At 38.4% G+C, this 20,501-nt stretch overlaps 1 protein-coding gene across 1 annotated transcript in view; it reads left to right on the plus strand.

Annotated features, from left to right (window-relative positions):
* dcun1d3 (defective in cullin neddylation 1 domain containing 3) overlaps positions 1 to 16,825 on the plus strand; it is a 33,635-nt gene extending 16,810 nt beyond the window's left edge. Inside the window, exons 2-4 of the mRNA XM_078418292.1 lie at positions 5,745 to 5,828; positions 11,189 to 11,718; positions 13,301 to 16,825. Of these exons, the coding sequence (XP_078274418.1) occupies positions 11,282 to 11,718; positions 13,301 to 13,820 (957 nt within the window). The 5' untranslated portion in view covers positions 5,745 to 5,828; positions 11,189 to 11,281 and the 3' untranslated portion in view covers positions 13,821 to 16,825. The remainder of the gene's footprint in view (positions 1 to 5,744; positions 5,829 to 11,188; positions 11,719 to 13,300) is intronic.
* Positions 16,826 to 20,501: the final 3,676 nt, after the last annotated feature.

The following is a 20,501-nucleotide window of genomic DNA, read 5'->3' on the forward strand; positions in this document are numbered from 1 at the left end:
TCACTGGTAAAGTCCAAAGCTGCATCCTCTCCATTATATTTACTTTTTACTTTCATTTGTCATTGTGCTTACAACCCCTAACTTAGTGAAGAATTGTCATGGGGATTTTTAGCTTTGCACAGCAACTTACAGAAATGTCCTTGAGTGTTCAACAATAACAACAGCAGAAAATTGCCATGGGACCATTTCTTCTTGTATGTCAGATCAATGCAGCAGGTGTCTGAATGTTTTTGTAATGATAATCAGACTACAACGGTGTTCAATATAGCATTGAAAAATGAGAAATGTAGAATGATTACCAAGAAGATTTGGGCAAGGTTTATTGACATGCAGAGGTTGTTCTCATTCCCAATAAACTGGGTAAATCTGATGTGCATAATGGGAAGAAAGGCTTGATTTGTCCAAAATGAACATTGCAGATATAATACATAGATTCATACAGCATTGGAACAGTGAACAATGTTCTGTATGAACTTGGTCCATAGCCATAAGTTAGGGGTTGTAAAGCACAATATGGACCAAGCCATAGCCATATGCCTAAACTATTCAAGTGCTCATCTAGACCCTTAAATGTTGTTAGTGCTCCTGTTTTAACCATCCCTCTCAGCCAGTGCATTGCAGCTACTTGCACTCTGTGTTAAGAAGGTCTTCCTCATATCTCCTCTGAATCTCTTGCAGCTACTTGCACTCTCTGTGTTAAGAAGGTCTTCCTCATATCTCCGCTGAAACTCTTCCCTCTTACCCTAAACCTATGCCCTATAGTTTTACCTGCCTCTAATTAAGCTGCCAGACTCTTTTATATCAGAGTTTACTGAGAACGAAGGTAGCTTTGAAAATGTTGTGAATCGGAGACAGAGACAGGAATTAGGACTTGTTATAATTGACAAGTAGTAATGACAAATGGCACTAACGAATGGAATTTTCCTGGGATGAGATTATTTTCAATTTAGGTTTTAAAGAAAACAAGTGAGAATAGTGCAGGTGTTCCATATAACTTTTTTAAAGTTCTTTCTTGTCAGGAATTGTTTTCTTTACATTGCAAAATAGCATGGGTACAATTTAAGAAGTAAGTGTGAAATCAAAGTGCGTTAGACTAGTCAGGCTGGCTTTTGTTTAGTGGAAATACGAGTTTATTGTGAAGAATAGTGTGGTTGAATGTTTTGAAATTTTTCAGTTGATTTGAAAGCACCCTTATGATTTATTGGACATAGGTCATGTCTGAAAAATGTGATACATTTTTGGAAAAAGTCACTGTTAAAATGTAAGAAACGGGAATTGGTACTCGAGCCTCCTGTGACATCTGGCATTCAGTAAGATTATGGCTCTTTCACCTAGCCCGTGATTACCATAGTGCTCACAGATATAGTAATGACAGCCATGAATATATTCATAAACTGTATCTCCACCTCTCTGGAACAGAGTTCATGACATTTATTGTTCTTTGGTTTGATGATTTTTTTCATCCCGGTCTTAATTCTGTCACCTCCTGCACTGTGGATCTGTCTTCTATTTCCAGGTTCCTCTGTCTGAGAAAAATGGTTTTGTGTGAATATCTTGTAACTTGGATGTCCTGGAGCTATTTGATGGTGCTAATAAAATTGAAAAACGGTTATTAATCTGGCTGGATTAAATGGAGTAAAGCAGTTTCTGCTGGTTGCTCAGTCTTAAGCAAGGGGATTTGGGGCCAAACCTGCCATTGTGAAGTTAGGAAACACTTGTCACTCAGTGTTAGAAATTTGAAATTCACAACTGCAAATATGGATAGATCATAAGATGCTAGTGGCCAATCTGTAGGGATTAGGGGCAATTTGTTCCCAGCCAGTTTTAGTGGGTTCTGAGGTGGTAAATGGGGCCAGCGTGAAGCAGGTGATGCCTGATGGGATCAGTGGGCAGAGATTGTGTGCGATGATAATGTCTTCCATCACTTACGCAGGGCTTTGTGTGATTCATTGAATATGTGAATAGTTTTTAGATGCTAAATAGCTTACTCCTATTCTTATTTTTCAGTGACTGGTGTGCTAAATCACGAAGGAGCTTTGACATGTACTGTAATATCCATTAATGTGTATCACACACCTGTATATCTATAATATAGATTTAAGATTGCACTTGCATGTAGAAGCAAGCCTGTGCAACATTTGCAAAGTTTGTTTCAGTTGTACTTCAAAGGGATTTGCCTGAACAGGTCCCACTTTGTGGAATCTGGGGAGGGTTGTTCATTGCTTAATGTTCCTGAGCTTTTAATGCATTTGAGGCAAAAGGAAAGAATAGAAGATTTTGATGGTAGAGTGAGATTAAAAGGATAAAATAAGCTCATTTTACCATAAGCCTGCATAGATCTGCTGGGTGGAATGATATTTCTCCAGGCTGTACTGTGGAAGTGTATTCCTACGTCAAATAATTCAAATCTTCTGACTTTAGTGGATTTTAACCACATTTATTTTTTTAATAAGAAATTATTGCAAATTTGCAGATGATACCAAGTTGGGGGGTAGTGTGAATTGTGAGGAAGATGCAATAAGGCTGCAGGGTGACTTGGACAGGTTGTGTGAGTGGGCAGATACATGGCAGATGCAGTTTAATGTAGATAAGTGTGAGGTTATTCACTTTGGAAGTAAGAATAGAAAGGCAGATTATTATCTGAATGGTGTCAAGTTAGGAGGAGGGGGAGTTCAACGAGATCTGGGTGTCCTAGTGCATCAGTCAATGAAAGGAAGCATGCAGGTTCAGCAGGCAGTGAAGAAAGCCAATGGAATGTTGGCCTTCGTAACAAGAGGAGTTGAGTATAGGAGCAAAGAGGTCCTTCTACAGTTGTACCGGGCCCTGGTGAGACCGCACCTGGAGTACTGTGTGCAGTTTTGGTCTCCAAATTTGAGGAAGGATATTCTTGCTATGGAGGGCGTGCAGCGTAGGTTCACTAGGTTAATTCCCGGAATGGCGGGACTGTCGTATGTTGAAAGGCTGGAGCGATTGGGCTTGTATACACTGGAATTTAGAAGGATGAGGGGGGATCTTATTGAAACATATAAGATAATTAGGGGATTGGACACATTAGAGGCAGATAACATGTTCCCAATGTTGGGGGAGTCCAGAACAAGGGGCCACAGTTTGAGAATAAGGGGTAGGCCATTTAGAACGGAGATGAGGAAGAACTTTTTCAGTCAGAGAGTTGTAAATCTGTGGAATTCACTGCTTCAGAAGGCAGTGGAGGTCAATTCTCTGAATGCATTCAAGAGAAAGCTAGATGGAGCTCTTATGGATAGCAGAGTCAGGGGGTATGGGGAGAAGGCAGGAACGGGGTACTGATTGAGAGTGATCAGCCATGATCGCATTGAATGGCGGTGCTGGCTCGAAGGGCTGAATGGCCTACTCCTGCACCTATTGTCTATTGTCTATTGCACCGATTGCAAGGAGATGCAAGTTGGGTAATTCATTGTTGGTTTATGTTTCTTTTATATAACTATTGGATATAGCTTCAAATACATCTTTTCCAATGTTTACAAGTATGCAGTATGGTGAGGTTCTTTAGCACACCCCTTGTCATTTGGTCTACATCTGTGGAAGTAGCTGCAAATCTGTTAGCAATTCACCAGGCTGTTTCAATGCCAAATATAGTTTCTTAATTGGTTTGCAGAACTAATTTGACAAAAATCTGAATCTGCTGCTAAATTTAACGGGAAGGAACTTAACGTAGCACTTCAGTGACATTTAGGGCTGCTGGTGCTCCAAAATAATCTAATGTAGCTAAGACTGTATTGGTATGATAAACTGTAGTTTTAGTCATAATTAATGTCACATTTTGGACTGCACAGTGGTGCAGCGGTAGAGTTACTGCCTCACTGCGCTAGAGATCTGGGTCTGATCATGACCTCGGGTGCTGTTGTGTGGAGTTCACACGTTCTCCCTGTGATTGTGTGGGATTCCTCTGGGTGCTCCGGTTTCCTCCCTCATACCAAAGACTTGCAGGTTAATTGGCATCTGTAAATTGCCCCTTGTGTGTAGGGAGTGGGAGAGGGTAACATAGAACTCGTGACCGGTTGATGGATGGTTTCACCTTGGGTCGAAGGGCATGTTCACATGTTGTATCTCTAAGCAAAACTAATTTAAATTTACTGTGATTACTTTCCTTTCACTTCATCCAAGTTTTTGTTTGAGGCTTGCCACTGCAAAGTCCAGTTGCTTTGCTCATATGGCCCAAGCTCGGTGTTTCTAAATATGCTTATGTTGCCAAAGGAGCATCTTTTTGCCAGCTCCACTGATCGCAAGGAAACCTGGGTAACTTTTGGTCAAGGGAGGGACTTGTGAAGTTGCATGGAAGGTCCATCAATCTGGCGGTCTTGGGATCTGAGGAGTTGGATAGGATCATTGAAAAATGTTGTGATAAACTAACTGTTGGTGGAAGAGGTGGCGAGGTTGAGGCCCTATCAGCAGGGAGGTCAGGATGTTCCTTCCTGAAGATTAATGCAAGATACAATCTTTAACCTGTTCACTGCCACCCACGAGTATACTCGGGCCATGCCCAATAATGAAAAAAAACTTGGCAATAAACAGGTTAATTGCTGGGAATGTTAGTTGGGTCTCTTGCTGGAAAAGAATAATTGGGAATGTTCAGGTTGGCTTTTGGTGGGGCTTGAGAGGTCAATAGGCTTTTGGAGCAAGGGACATGCTGAAAGATGAGTGGTGACAAGGCAGTAGGTGAACGGTCAGGGGCAAAGAAGGGATTGGGGGTTAGGCAATGTTTGCAACGTATGATGGGCATACTACCTGAAGGAGTGGTTAATAGCTCCTGACTCCACAAGCTGGGCAAGTTCCTTCAAGTAAAATGGAAGCAGACCAAGTATTATGAAGATGAGCTTTTACATGCATGTTATCTAAAATCCCAGAAGAGGTTTCTTGATTAGCGATGCACATCTGTGCTTGTCTGCTTTAGTTAATTGTGTAGAGGCCCCAGAAGGAAAGCTGCAAACTGTGTGGATCTCTCAGTCAATCTAAGATTTTCCTTGGCAAATGATTTGCATTGCAGTTGAATTGCAAAGCATATGCTGTCCAATTTCTATGCATGTGTCAATTTATGGAAAGTTAATGTAAAACTGAAGATGAAAGTTTAAATTTTACTGGTTCATTTGTGATTTTATTGAAAATAATTTTAAGATGAATGAATTGCAGTGGACCAAAATAGTGTGCAGAAAGATCACCTAGTTTTCATAAGATGATTCTCCATTTTATATACCTATTAATAGTTCAACCATCATAAGTAGTGAAGAGGTGAACATTAAGACCAAGGAGATGCAAATATTTGTCAAATGTTTAAAAATAATATCCTGAAGCAGCAGTGATTTGGTAGTAAAAAACTGAGTAACTCTTGTTTCAAAACGTATGCACATAACTTTTTATGAGATCAGGGATTCTGATATTAAAGGATATTATTGTGAAACAGCATCAGTTACTGAAATGAGCTTACAATGCCAGTCTATTTTAGCAAACAAATAATTTACTCGGCAAGTAGTCTTGTTAAGAGTAGAGAAACAAACTTGCCGCAACAAAATCAGAATAATTCTTTCAGATAAATACATGAAGTGAAATATTTATAAATGTGCACATTATCAATTGGTCACTTGTTGCCAACGATTGTCAGAATTACTCAATGGTGTTCCCTTTGGTTGACTGACACAGTTATTACATGCAACCATTTATAATATGTTATTCTCTTGCTGCAGATAATAATTCCCAGTTCTATTTTACAGCATTAGATGTGCCGACACCATATCCCTGTGTGTACAACAAACCGATTATGTTAGAGATCACCCATAACTCCTGCACCTGTTTCTGTAAGTACAAATGTGGGTTTATGACTTCTTGTCCTAATTGCCTGTCATGATGATTTTAAAAGGGAAATTCCTATATTCTGTCCTGTAAGTATAGTTACCTGAAATTGTAATAGAGAGGTTATGTAGGAGGCACAAGATTTTGAGCCCTATTTGCAAATCAGTAAAAGGAAGTGTAACAGATTTTCTAGCAATGGGATACTGAACAGTTAAATCTATAAATTTATCAAGTGGTCAACAGCTCCTTTTGTGAAGCTCCAGAAGTACTTGTATTATTTGATATTGGGCCTTTTTATGATTAAAAAATAATAAAAAATTCTTGGGCAGCATTTTGTAACTGAAAATAGCCTATGTTAACATTTGTATTGCATTGTAATTGGTGATTCATGATGTCTGAGCTTTGGATTTCTCACACTGCTGCCAGCTACTTTATTTCCTTAATACTGTTTACCTCAACCTCACTTCCATATCTTTTTGAAAAGAACAATGATCTAGCTGTCCAATTTTACTTTAGGAATATAATTTGCAAATCAATTGAAAGAATTGTACTTCAATCCCACTAATCTGTAAATCTCAACCAAAAGTGCAGTAGCTTTCAGAGTACTTCTTGGCCACTTGCACATTAATCTGTTTGCCAGTTTTCAGTCGTTTTGATTCCCTCAAGGAATTGTTGCCCACAGTGGCAGCAAATCAAATGGTCATAATTTTTTGACCATTTGATTTGTGTATGAGCTCTTTACATTTGTTGGAGAAGCTGAGAGGGATTTAAGAACACAGTTTACACTCGAAAGGAAATTGGCAGGAGGGGCGAGGGGTGTCATCTTTGCATTCCCTGTTGACCTTTTTTGCAAATCAAAGAATGGCATTTACATTTTCTCCTTGACACAGCATTGGTTTCTCTTAGGTGGTCTGGTCACCTTTCATATCCCAAAGACATACTGATAGGTTATGTAGTTACACTAGTATAGGTGAATGGTAACAAAATTATGGTCGTGATGTTAAACATATGGGAGAAAATAGTTACAAAAGAAATAAGTGGGGGCAAGTGAGTTTGGTGGGATTGCTCTGGGAGCCAACTTATTTTCAATAGAATTGAATGCTGGTCTCCTGCCCATAAATCAAATATGAAAAACCTACAAGATGCCCAGCCACATCTGATCGCGAATAGCTAAAGTATTTATCTGCCTTTTCTACACAAATCTGTGCACTTTGGGCTGGAAGGATTGATGATGAAGTTGTGTCACCAGGAACAACCAGATTGAGAAGGAAATGGTGTTAAATGAGTGTGGAGCAATTCTGATTTACTTAAAGTTTTGATTGGACCAAGTAGTTGTAAAAATATAACATGATGGCGACTGGCTAGTGGGTTGAGTAATCTTAATGTGCCTGTGTAATAGAGTTTTGAGACACCAATTAGGGATATCATGGGTGGAAAGTAATGTGAGGAGATAACACAGATCCTCTCTGAGACGTATCTATGTGTCATAGTTATACAGTGTGGAAACCGGCCCTTCAGCTCAACTTGCCCACACCCACCAACATGTCCCATCTACACTTGTCCCACCTGCCTGTGTTTGGCCCAAATCCCTCGAAACCTATTCTATCAATGTACCTGACTAAGTGTTGCTTAAACGTTGCAATTGTACCTGCCTCAACTACCTTCTCCGGCAGCTCGTTCCAAACACCCTCCACCCTTTGTGTGAAAAGCAAAGTTACCCCTTGGGTTCCTATTAAATCTTCCCCCCCCCACCCACCTTAAACCTGTGTCCTCTGGTTCTCGATTCCCATACTTTGTGCATTTAACCAATCTATTCCTCTCATGATTTTGTCCATCTCTAAGATCACCCCTCATCCTCCTGCTCTCCAAGAAATAGCTCTCCAAGAAATGTTCAACCTCCCTATAGCTCAGGCCCTCGAGTCCTGGCAAGATCCTCATAGATCCTCTCTGCACTCTTTCCAGCTTGACAACATCTGTCCTATAACATGGTGCCCAAAACTGAACACAATACTCTTAATGTGGCCTCATCAATGTCTTGTATTAAACTGCAAAGTGACGACCTGACTTCTATGTTCAATACTCTGACTGATGAAGGCCAATGTGCCAAAAGCCTTTTAGACCACCCTATATACCTGAGACGCCACCTGAGTGCAAGGATCTATGTACCTGCACTCCTAGCTCCCTCTGATCTACAACACACCAAAGACCCCTAACATTCATTGTGTAGGTCCTGCCCATGGGAGACTTCCTAAAATGCAACGCCTCACATTTAATAATAAATATGAGGGGAAAAGCCTGTTTGACTTTCTCACTGGTTCATTTGTCATAGATCTGAAGCAGCATTTATAGAAGTGACTATTTCTCAATCCATGTGAAGACGAGGTTCTGCCATTTCCTCCAACGGTCATTCACATATCTTAGATTAACAACTCCAGAATTTACAGATGATCAGGGATATTGCATTCCACAGCCAAGGGTAAGAAATCTGATGGGTCCATTGCTTACCTCTTACCAAGGTCGGGTACATCTCCTCTGGGCTGGAAAGGAACTTTAAACATTTTAGTAATTTGAGATTTTGTTTTTAAATGGGAAAAACCATAAAGGTAATAGTTGCTGGAGTCATGGGCAAGTTAGCAGAAGGTTAATAGGAGCAGGGAGTGAGATGACTTTGTGACTTACTTGGCGTGGAGGAGATGGATTTTCACATCTGTACTGGGAAAGGAAAGAGCTATTTCATTGGGATGAACTAGGTCTGAATCGAGACGAGAGTTCGAGTGAATTAAATAAATAGAAAGATAAATAAAACTTTAAATGGAAAAGTTTGGGGCAGAATCTGCATGAGCAGGGATCTAGAATGCTGAAGAGAAGTGCACAGGAAGCAAAACAGGAAACTGGTGTAGGGATAACCAGATCGTGGTAGGAAGAGACTGCATATAAAAATAAAAGAATGGATTAACAATTGGTGTTTGGGCAAGAAAAATAGCAGTAAGATAAATCAGTCAGTCAATGATATACAATGAAAATGTTGGTTTTCTAAAAACAAAACGATGAGTCTAAAAATGCTGCCTCCTATTGCACATAACACGATGCATAAATTAATAGCCCAAGTAGTTGGAAATGGACGCAATGTGATTGTTAATACAGCAATGTGGTTGCAGAGTCGAGGATGGCAGCTAAATATCCAGGATATTCCCATTGGGGTGAACAGGCAAAAAGGAAAAGGTGGGGCAGCATTGTTGAAATGAATAGTCAGTAAAATAGTGGGAAAGGATATCGGTTCTAAAAAAGATGTACAATTAGTCCGGATGGAGAAAAGCACCACCATGAGTTGGATTGTTTGTACGCCTATGACAGGGTAGTAGTGTCGAAATTTGCACATAGCTAATGCTCAAGATGGTCACGTGGAACGTGAAGGGGAAAGTTAGTGGATATGAATGGTCTACAAGCTTGACTCTGCATCACTGGAAAATGCTTTGAAGTTCTGTGGCCAGGACAGGCAGTAGGACACGGAGACCGCGGCGGATGGGTGGCTACGGGAGGTTGCCGCACAGTACGTAGTGGCAGAGAAAGGAACCAGCCAGGTCAGGCTGACTCCAACATCATTGATCCTGTGCATCCAGGACACCAGGCCTTGAAGTGAGACAATAAGAAATTGTACATCTCCTTGGGCCAGACTTTTCAGAGACCTGACACTTGATTTGTCTGAAGACCTGAAACGTCACCCATTCCTTCTCACCAGAGATGTTGCCTGTCCCGCTGAGTTACTCCAGTATTTTGTATCTATCTTTGGTTTAAACAAGCATCTGCAGTTCTTTCCTACACACTTGAGAATAAAGGACCATTGAATCATTGAAATTTGCAAGAGGGTGCTGGAACATGATGACTCTTTGGATGTTGTCCCAAAGAACCTACTTACAATAGCATTGTCTTTTTTGTAAACCAGCACCTGCAAAGTCCTGATTTACAAATCCTTGTTTCTCTACTTGCGTTAGTTTCACTCTTTTACTTGTGTATGTTTGCACTTGTGTCCAGTTTGACTGGATAGCATGCAAAAAAACAAGCTTTTCACTCTATCTTGGTACACATGGCAATAATAAACTAAACTAGCATGTTCCCTCGCCCTCCTCCTTCGCCCTCACGCCACTCCCTCGCATAAACATAAGACGATGCAAGTTTGAAGTTAGTGAATCTCAAACAAGCAGAATTGGTTGATGCAACATTAAAAACATGGAAGGTGTAGTCTAAATTTGTTGAGGAATAGGCAGTCGAGAGCTATATTTGCTAGTTGCTGATCAGTGTTACCTAACCTGGAGTAAGGCAAATAGTTTGTAGATATCTACGATTCCATTCTAACTTGGTATCCGACTTGATCTATTCAAAATGAAACTTGAGTTCTGTCGTTCCAATGTGAGAATATTGTTATTCTATTGTAAACAGGATATCCTCTTCACTTATTTATGTAGTAAAGAAATAAAATTAAGTAAACCTGATTCCAAACAAGTAGTAATGGATGATATTCTGTTACTGACTGGTTGAAAAGATAGGATGATTGTGTGAAATTTAAAAAATGTAGTTATTTTTATTAAAGAATACATTGAAGCAACTTTGTTCTCATTTCACTTTGCAATCAAGGTTAGTCAATTGTACAAGGCCTATTGACATGCAAATTGTAATCTCGGAGCGATTTAGATTACTTTGCATTATTTATTGTACCATTATAAATGTCCCCTAGTGTTTAATGCTGGAGTGATTCCTATGATTCTGCCAGGTGTCTACACTTCTGTTGCAATAGGGCCTATGTTTTTGCTTGCCCCTGGAGGAAGTGGAATAATCGACCTTGTGACAAATTATTAAACCATTTTTCTCCTTCACAAAAATCTAATTGAATGAAGTTTTTGATAGGTGTAATTATGCTGCAGACTGTCACAAATCATTAAAGATGTTATACGTGTAAAATCCATTAAACAAACACCAATTAAAGATATTCATGATTTAAGTGTGTTTTACTGAAACTAATAAGCAAACATATTAAGCTATATTTGTACTTTCTACCAGATTTAAACTAATTGAGATGGGAGAGATTTTGTTTGAGAGGGGTTATTTAAAAAAAACCTAATTTATGATTTGGATCTGAAAAAGACATGTTTTACATTTTCAAACAAGGCAATTCTCAAACAAGTTAATCAAGGTAATTTACAACATTATGTATCTTTAACAATAGTGTTCATGTGGTATTCTTTATTAATATCTTTGCTTATAAAATTCTTGAGTAAATATTATGTATGAAATATTAAAAACTTGTGAACTCTTGAGTTAGTGGTGAAATTATGAATAAAGTGTAATGATTTTATTTTGTTTTAAACAGTATTCCTGATGGCAAGTTGAAGTGTATGGAGCGACAGGAGCATAGCGGGAGCGTGACTGGAGGGGGACTGCTTTAGAGCTGCAGTTAAGCAACATGGGCCAGTGTGTCACCAAGTGCAAAAATCCCCCTTCTTCGCTGGGCAGTAAGAATGGAGATAAAGAATCTGGTAGCAAATCACATGTTAAGAAATTGGCTGTCTCTGGTGAAGAATTTAACTCGATGTGTGAAAAGGCCTCTGGAGATATACTTGCCAATGGAACAAAGAAAACTGATGTTGTATTGGAATCAACCCAGCCCCAGCTTGCTCACTCTGGCGACAGTAAAAAAGAAGAATCATTTTTGCACCGTGATGAGTTCTCGCTAAAGAGAGCTGAAGAATTGTTTAGCAGGTATAAGGACGCACACGAGGATTCCATTTTAGAGGAGGGCATGGAGTGGTTTTGCAATGACCTTTCTGTGGATCCTACAGAGTTCATAGTATTGTTGTTAGCATGGAAATTTCAAGCAGGTACTATGTGCAAGTTTACCAGGTAAGTTCTAGATAATGTTTGAAATTAATCATTCCAGAAATGTTTTAGTTGTATTAATTCTGGCGGCAACATTGTGAGCAAACTCATCCTGACGTTTGCATTCATTTATCAAATAACAAATGATTATACTGGTTCTATTCTAAATGAATGGGAAGTATTGACAAGGTCCCATTCTGCTGAATGGATGGAATAGATGCTCAATGGCACTTAGCAAAGATACCAGCAGGAATAGTAAAGTAATTGATATGTCACTGCTTGATATCCAGTGAATTATAACCTTAGGATATTTGCCATGTGGGCGTTGTAATTCTGATAAATGCCCTTAATGACGTTAACTTTAAAATCACTTGAAGTTGTTTGAGTGAAAAATGTTTAAAAATATTGGTAGAGTCCAGTTTCCTTCCATCAAACTCCTACACTCAAATCCTGGGAAATTGTGAAAATCCGACCTGATTTATTACCAGTCCAGCATTTTACAAGGAGCGTGGGTTTTGCATGCTGGCAGGATTTGAAAACAAATACTAGTTATGTCGTCTTCTGTATCTCAAGCACAAAGAGCCATGAAACGGAAAATAACACCCCTCTGGTGTTTCCTTTAACTTTCTGAAGAAATAATCCACACAGGCCCCAGGCAGGTATCAAATGGATAGGAAGGAACTGCAGATACTGGTTTACACTGAAAATATGCACAAACTGCTGGATTAATGCAGTGGGTCAAGCAGCATCTCTAGAGAAAAGGAATAGGTGACGTTTTGGGTCGCGATCTTTCTTCAGACTGAGTCAGGGGAGAGGGAAACTAGAGGTATGAAAAGGTACAGAACAGATCAGAGCCGGCACTGATGGCCAAAGAGCCCATAATGTTCCATTGTTGGCTGTAGAGGTGATATCGAAGGGATATGAATAGTAAAACTGGCAGGTCGAGTAGGGTGGGGAGAGAGGGAATGCAAGGGTTACTTGAAATTATAGAAATCAATATTCATACTGCTGGGTTATATGTTGTCCAAGTGAAATATGAGGTGCTGTTTCTTTCCTCCAATTTGCCTGTGGCCATTCAGCCCATTGATTCTATGCTCGGATGATGGGAGTCTATTTGACTATCCCATTTTCCCATCTATCACCCTGTAACCTACTCTCACATATTCCCATCCACTCTCATTGATCTTCCTATCAACCTTCTATTTATAGTTGCTAAAGAACCTCACAGCACCATGTCTTTGGGTTGTGGGTGGAAACTAGAGAAGCCAGAGTGAATGTACAAAATCAATGCATTATAGGTTGTAATGTTTAATAATTTACCAAAACATTCATGTTGAAAATCTGGTCATAATTCAGCATGAATTTGGCTGTTGAAATACTTGTATATTTCCAGGGTAAAGTTCTCTAAGTCACTGCATTAATTTGCATAGTAATGTACAAAATAAGTGAAGGTTACTTGTATAAAATAAGTGTATTGACCTTTTTTTAAATTAACTTATCTAAAGGATTTTATTTTCAGTTGTGAGCAATGCTTTACATTGTTTAATATGATTTTACAATCTGCTAATGTGATTCAAGCTCTTGAATTTCTTTTCGTTCTTTTCAGGAAAGAATTTGTTGAGGGATGTAAAGCATTAAATGCAGACAGTATTGAAGGGATTCGTACCAGATTCCCCAGCCTTATGAATGAAGCCAAAGTTGAGGACAAGTTCAAAGATTTGTATCGGTTTACATTTCAGTTTGGACTAGACTCTGATGAAGGCCAGCGATCGCTACGGAGGGAAATAGCTGTGGCCCTCTGGAAACTGGTGTTCACGCAGAACGCACCTTTCATATTGGACCAGTGGCTGAGCTTCTTAACTGATAATCCGCCTGGAATAAAGGGAATCTCTCGAGATACATGGAACATGTTCTTAAATTTTATTCAGGTGATAGGTCCTGATCTAACAAACTACAGTGAGGATGAGGCTTGGCCAAGCCTGTTTGACACTTTCGTAGAGTGGGAAATAGAAAGAAGAAGAAAAGAGGGTCTGGCTGAAGAAAAATTGCATTTAGTTACAGAGGCTGCAAATGCGAAAATGTTGGGACAAATTGCTACAGACTACCATGTTAAAGATAATGAGTAGTGAGCAATAACTAAACGTGATCTATGTAGTTTACTGCTCCTCATCACCCTCAATTGCCTTGTTGCTAAAAGGGCTCCAAGATGCTGTAATAATTTATAGCCACTTTTTAAGCAATTGGGTAATACTTTTTTAAAAATGCTTGTTCACAAAAGTATGCAGTAATTCACTAGTTGCCCTAATAAAAGCAGCATCAGTTTCAGCCGTTGAATACTTCTAGTATGAAGTAGTCTGATATCGTTATTGCAGAGTTTTCTTTGCTTATAAAATTGTGATGTTATGGAATTCCTTCATTTAAAATATTGAATAGTGCCAGAGCTCACTTCTGCAAATTGAATGAGTAAGAGACTGCTGTGTGTAATGCTGTTTGTCGCAGTGAGAATAATATAAAATGAGTCAGTATTAACCATTTACCAGTTTACTGATCGAGGATTGGAGAAGCAGTGCTATATTCAAAGTGCTCGACTCTTGCCAGTTGAATTGGCAGTGTGATCTTTCAGTATATCTAGTAGTGTGTTAGCACTGTATTCTTGGACTCGGTGCAAGGTTCCAGGGTTTGCAGTACATGCACACACATTTTATGCGTGGACCCATCTCTGTGCAATCTGTTTCTGTGTGTACACCTAATAAATATATGGATTATTTTAAATTCCCCCTGATAAAGTCACAGTGATCTGGATGTTAATATAAAAGCATTGGTGTGTTTCAGCTTGTTAGGTTTAGAATCAGTTGTTACAATTTTGATAGTGCAACTGAGGCACATGAGGTGTGATGATGTTCACTAGTACCAGTCTACTTTGGGGGCACAAAATGTGCATAAATGACAATTGCACCTGCAGGTACCATAATGACCCCATTGATGATTCTTGCCTCAATTACTAGTGAGTTCAAAGACCAACCTTTTGAATAAAGTAAAATCTATGGCTGCCTTAGCATCTTACTAGAGGGAACAGCATTGTTACCCTGATGTCTCAAGGTAGTTTGCTCTCAAAGCTCATTGCACTATTTTCAGAGTCTTGGCACAGGTTTAACACCGAATATTCAAGAAGCAATAGGCAGCAGGACTTAAAGGAATGGGCTCAGTCCTGCAAATACTGTTGCCTTAACTAAAATCAGCTGAAATGGGATTTATTTTTTTTCTTGAATTTATTACTGAACTACAGGTTTCTATTTAATCTAATGAGGTTTTTTTAACCCATTCTGAGTCCATTCAACGTTTTGTGAACTGTCCACTTTACTGTATTTTTGTTACAAAGACATTTATAGTTAATGGGTGACATGTGACGAGTGTACTTGTGTCCTAACATGTCGTATTGCATTCTACCACCTTTTTGTTTGGTGTGTTACATCTATTGTGTGTATCTTTACTGATTTTTACAAATACATCAGATGACTGGTTTCCAGTTAAAATTTCCCCTTAAGTTTCTGCAGGACCTTTCGATCTTGTCTGTACTGTCCTTTTAGATTACAAGTTCTTCCTACCTTTGATTTTAAACAGAACCAACAAACCTGAATTTTCTGTGGCTGGAATACAAATTGAATTCTGATATATAATCTGTGCATTTAGCTTGTGCTACATGTATATTTTATAGAATACGTTTTGGTGCTTTCACTCTGGACTGCAATTCTGTGGTATGTGGGGTTGTTGTGAGTCTTGTTGGTTTGTTGTGTTACCATACTTAAGATACTTTTTTTTTCTCCATTTCTGAAACTTGCATCACTTGGGTAACTTACTGAAATGAACAACATTTTGCTAATGGTGTGTTTCTACCAATACACTGTCATGTTACCATCAACTGTACATTTTATGTATTCAGATATTGTATAAATAATGGATTTATTTAAAGTTGAAATGCTTTGTATGTTTTACGTACTGATTATTTTCCAATTAAAAGAGTCGATTACATTCTTAGCAACTTCAATCATCAATAACTTATTTCCTTTTTCAATTTTAACCAAAAATCTTTTGTAACTTTATCACACAAAAGGGGCATATGTGCCACAGGACCCCTGACATTGCTACCATTCTAAACGCGTTTGACTGAACTTCTGCACCTAAATCACTTCTCTTCCATGTCATCACGTTCCTTGATTCCTTTAGCATTCAAAGTCTTATTTTCGGTCTTTTAAAATGGAGAATTCCACCAAGGAAAGTTGCTTCTTGGGTTCATTAAAGGATGCCCAAATTCTAGACATTCCAGCTGGTGAACTCAGCTTGTTATATTACGAATAGATATATATTTCAATATACTTTATTTGCATTCTTGTAATTTCAAAGAATGTAAGCTCATTCTATTTTATAATAATCCTTTTGAGATTCTTTGTTGTGCCATCTTTAAGTATAGCTTTCACTGGATAAGGAAACCAAAACTGCACTCCACATTCCAAGTGAGATCTTGCTGAAGCCCTTTATAATTACTGCTGAGTTTTTTTTATAATTATCCTCTAACCCCTTCCAAAATTAACATGCTATATAACAATATTATTTCTGTATCGTATGGTCACTGTAAATACCAACATTTATACGATACCAACAATACCAATGTATTTTGGGTTTTTGTTTCTACCTGTTGGATAATTTCCTGATTTGCCCCACATTATCACTTTACCTGCCACTTCCTTAAAGGGTGCAGAGCCTATTACAGACCTGTCATCTTCCCCATCTGACATTTATCAAATTCCTTCATCTGATAGAGATTGCAAAATAACTAAGATCAAATAATAATACACTAGTTGAATTATGCCATTCTGAAAATAACCTGGCTGTTCCGACTGTTTTCTGTCCTTTAACCGATAAAGCTTTGCTTTAAACCAAACAAACATATCATATCGTATATATACAGCCGGAAACAGGCCTTTTCGGCCCTCCATGTCCGTGCCGCCCAGCGATCCCCGTACATTAACACTATCCTACACCCACTAGGGACAATTTTTACATTTACCCAGCCAATTAACCTACATACCTGTACGTCTTTGGAGTGTGGGAGGAAACCGAAGATCTCGGAGAAAACCCACGCAGGTCACGGGGAGAACGTACAAACTCCTTACAGTGCAGCACCCGTAGTCAGGATCGAACCTGAGTCTCCGGCGCTGCATTCGCTGTAAAGCAGCAACTCTACCGCTGCGCTACCGTGCCGCCCCTATGAGGCTCAGTCTTGTGTCACACATTTTGTGTTGTAATTTGTTGCATGTCTTTCTGTAAATCTAAATATTCTACATCCTCTGGTTCCTCCTTACATCCTGCAAAAATTCTATTTTTGCAAAAAAATATTACTTTACTAAAAACTAATCATAAGATCTTCCAATTGTCGTGTTACCACTTCCTTCGCAATAGATTTCATTTCCCCTACAACTGGTGTCTGGCAAACCAGCCTTCGATTTTGTTTTTTTAACATTTCTTTTCTTGAATGGGAAAATTATTTTGGTACCTTCCAATTCCTAGGTACTGTTCCAGAAAATAAAGAATTTGGACTATTAACTAACAGCCAAATAGCTAAATATCCACTAACTTTGTTGCCATGTCTTGACACATTATGAAGTAGACCATCAGGTCTAGATGATTCTTTAGTTCTATTAATTTCTCTCGTACACTATCAATATGAATTACTTATGTTCATCGAGTTCATTTGACGGTTGATTCTCCATACATATTTTTAAACTAACAAAACATGAAATATGGTTTAATATCTGTCGTTTCCATTGTCCCATTGTATTGTAACCTTTTAAAGTGTAGTTTCATTACTCTTGTTAATCTGTGTAAAAGGTCTCTCAGATATTTCCATTGATTTTTATTACTAATTATTTTGGGAACATTGTGTTTTTAAATTAACTCCCCATTTGGTTCCTGTAATTTGCTTTAACTTTGAATGCAGAGACTTAAATTTTAACACCTGGGAAACAAAATTAATTATAAAATTCATCATGTTGAAATCACTTTCTATAGGACAATTTACCTTTTTAACCCTGTCCCAATACACAGACTGAAGATGGTTTGGCCCCTTGATAGTTCTTCAAAGTTGTTGTTTTTCAAGAAAAAGACTCCAGTGTATATGAACGTGTCCTCCAATCTGTTTTTGCCAATTTGAATTGCTCAATATATATGAAAATTAAAATCCTCTGGGCCTGTACTTATTATTCTTGTTCATTTCTAATCTTTATATTTTTTATAATCATTGTGTTCAATACTGGTTTTATTCTGTGGCCTATTAACCATCCCCAGAGTTGTGTACTTTGTTTTATTTCCACCCTTACCAATTCTACATACACACTTTCTGGATTAAGATTTTTTGTTCCCGACTGCTCTTGGCCAACTTTTAAATCTCCAGCACCTCTCTGCTTTTTCTGTTTTTAATTGCAGGAAAGTGTACGGTTCCCAGTCGTATATCTCGGGATGGGCCATTGTATAAAACCCATTTGTCTCTGACATTAAATGATGTGTCTGATTTAAGAATTGGATTTAGATATGTTTTAATGTTGTAGTTGACTATTAGTTATGTTTGAATGAAAACATCTGGAATGGGATCCCAGAACAGAAAGGTAGAACAGCAGCCCAGCAATGCTGAGCATGTGACAGCCCAATTATTGCTATTGGGAGTCACACAATTGAAAATATTGAGCCTTCAGTGATGCATGAAGGCATAGCAAAATCAACAACCTTTTAGATGCCACCATCATTGTTGTAAACATAGATCCTGGCAACATTCTCGGAAATTACCACCATGGGAATTTGATCATCAGATGCATAGCTTGCTTTGGGAGGATACGTGTAATTACTAAATAATGTAAAGCTGGCCTATCCAATGACAGTCCAAGTCGACTGATGTGAAATATGCCTCTACCCTATTGAACTGCAATGGTGCATAGACTTTGTTGTCATTATCTCATTCAATACCTACAACAAAATAAGAAGTGATGGAATTATGTTCGTGTGTCAGGCTATTTGACGTTTGAGTTGTCGGTCTATTTTGACATTTGACTGCATCTTAGGTTTTTCTTTCAGTCAGTTAACACATTTTGCCCTCTGAACCTTCTGCTGGATTTTATGTTGGGTTAAAATATATATATATTTTGAAGTTTGTTTCCTATGTGGCACTGAATCTGTCAACTGTGCAGGAGTAGAAATGCGTAGATTGTAATGTATGTTCAAATGTGTCAATGATAAATTTCAAAAGTTGGGTCGAAGCAACAAAAGGGTGTATGATAGAAACAACGTTTAAAAGAAAATCATTAAAAAAATACAGGGAAAATATGACAAACCTTCAGCAGTTTTCTGAGCTAGAAAAATGGGGGACGTTAAAAGAATTGTGAAATTGATTAAATTTGGTGTTTGTTAATCAAATTATTAGCATTTTTTCCTCTCTGCTGCATTAAAATATAACGTGGTTGATTCCTGAAAATAGCTGTCTGCAGAGAAGGCAGCTGCTCCATCATTGCTGATACGAGGGTAAAAGTCAAAACTTGAAGTTTCTCAGAGCTGTAAAAAAAAGCATCTTCATGGCAACCAGAGTAACTGTGGAAAAGGTTGCCAAGGCAACATGGTGGGCTGAGATGCATATTGAATGCCTTCTGTGCCAATGGCTATTCCACTCACCCTGTGACCATTGGCACCATTAGTGTACTGTACCACCGTGAAGCAAGGGCTTAAAGACCTGCACAAATCGTGACATGTAGGTGTGTCATGATTATATTCATTCGGCACTATGAAACCTAGCAATGGCATTAACAGCCGCCAGGGCAGCACAATTTCAGTCCGGCACATGCAGAGAGCAAAACATCATTATCCAGCTGTCTGCTGACTAACTTTTATTTTAAACTTAAAATTTATAATGAAAGGCCAGGGATCACTATTTTCAGTTCTAATTAACAACAGTAACACAGATTTCAAAAGGACCGCTGCATTATGGTGGATCGTGACCAGAAGTGTACAGTGTGGAGTGCCCAAGGGAAGATTTTTACCAGAAATGGGTTAAATCATGAACAAAATGGATCTGCAGAATTTGCATCTGTAAAATCAAATCTGGTGCGATGGATTACAAGATCTAGGCAATAATGTTTACTGCTTGGTTTAAAAAGTAGTATTTTTCTCAAGTTTATTTGGTATTTCTGTATGTTTAGTATTGAATGAATGAACTAGGACAGTGTTGTCTATTATTGTATATGTTTTTGTGGTTCTAATCTTTGTAATAAGTAGTTGACCTTTTTTTTGGAAGACAGGGGTGAAACAATCTTAAAGGATTCCTCCTATTGCAGGAATATTTGTCCATACATGAGAGGAGTGGTTTAATGCATTTAATTATTGAATTGTTCAAAACATCACAAGTGAGAAAATTATGGAAGGTGGCAAAAGGGGTAGATGGTCTTTTCCCAATGTCAAATACTAAACGCATAGCTAAAGGCAAATTTAGCCTAATTCAAGCCTGCTTCACAGCCGCGCCTCCACCACAACACAAGCATTTGAACAGAATAAAAGAACGTAAAAATGAGTGGAGTAGGCTATTTAGACCTTCAAGCCTCATAGGCTGAACCCCTTCAGGCTCATTTAGTAATTTTAAATAAATGATTGTGAAACTTCTGTTATAGGTATTAAAGGACATGGAGTCAAAGATGGTGTTAAGATGAAAACCCACAAGCTGTTTAGCTAAATTATGATCTTGTTGGCAAATGACAATTCCAACCATTAATCAC

Source organism: Rhinoraja longicauda, chromosome 21 (genome assembly GCF_053455715.1).
Source record: "Rhinoraja longicauda isolate Sanriku21f chromosome 21, sRhiLon1.1, whole genome shotgun sequence".
Classification (NCBI taxonomy): Eukaryota; Metazoa; Chordata; class Chondrichthyes; order Rajiformes; family Arhynchobatidae; genus Rhinoraja; species Rhinoraja longicauda.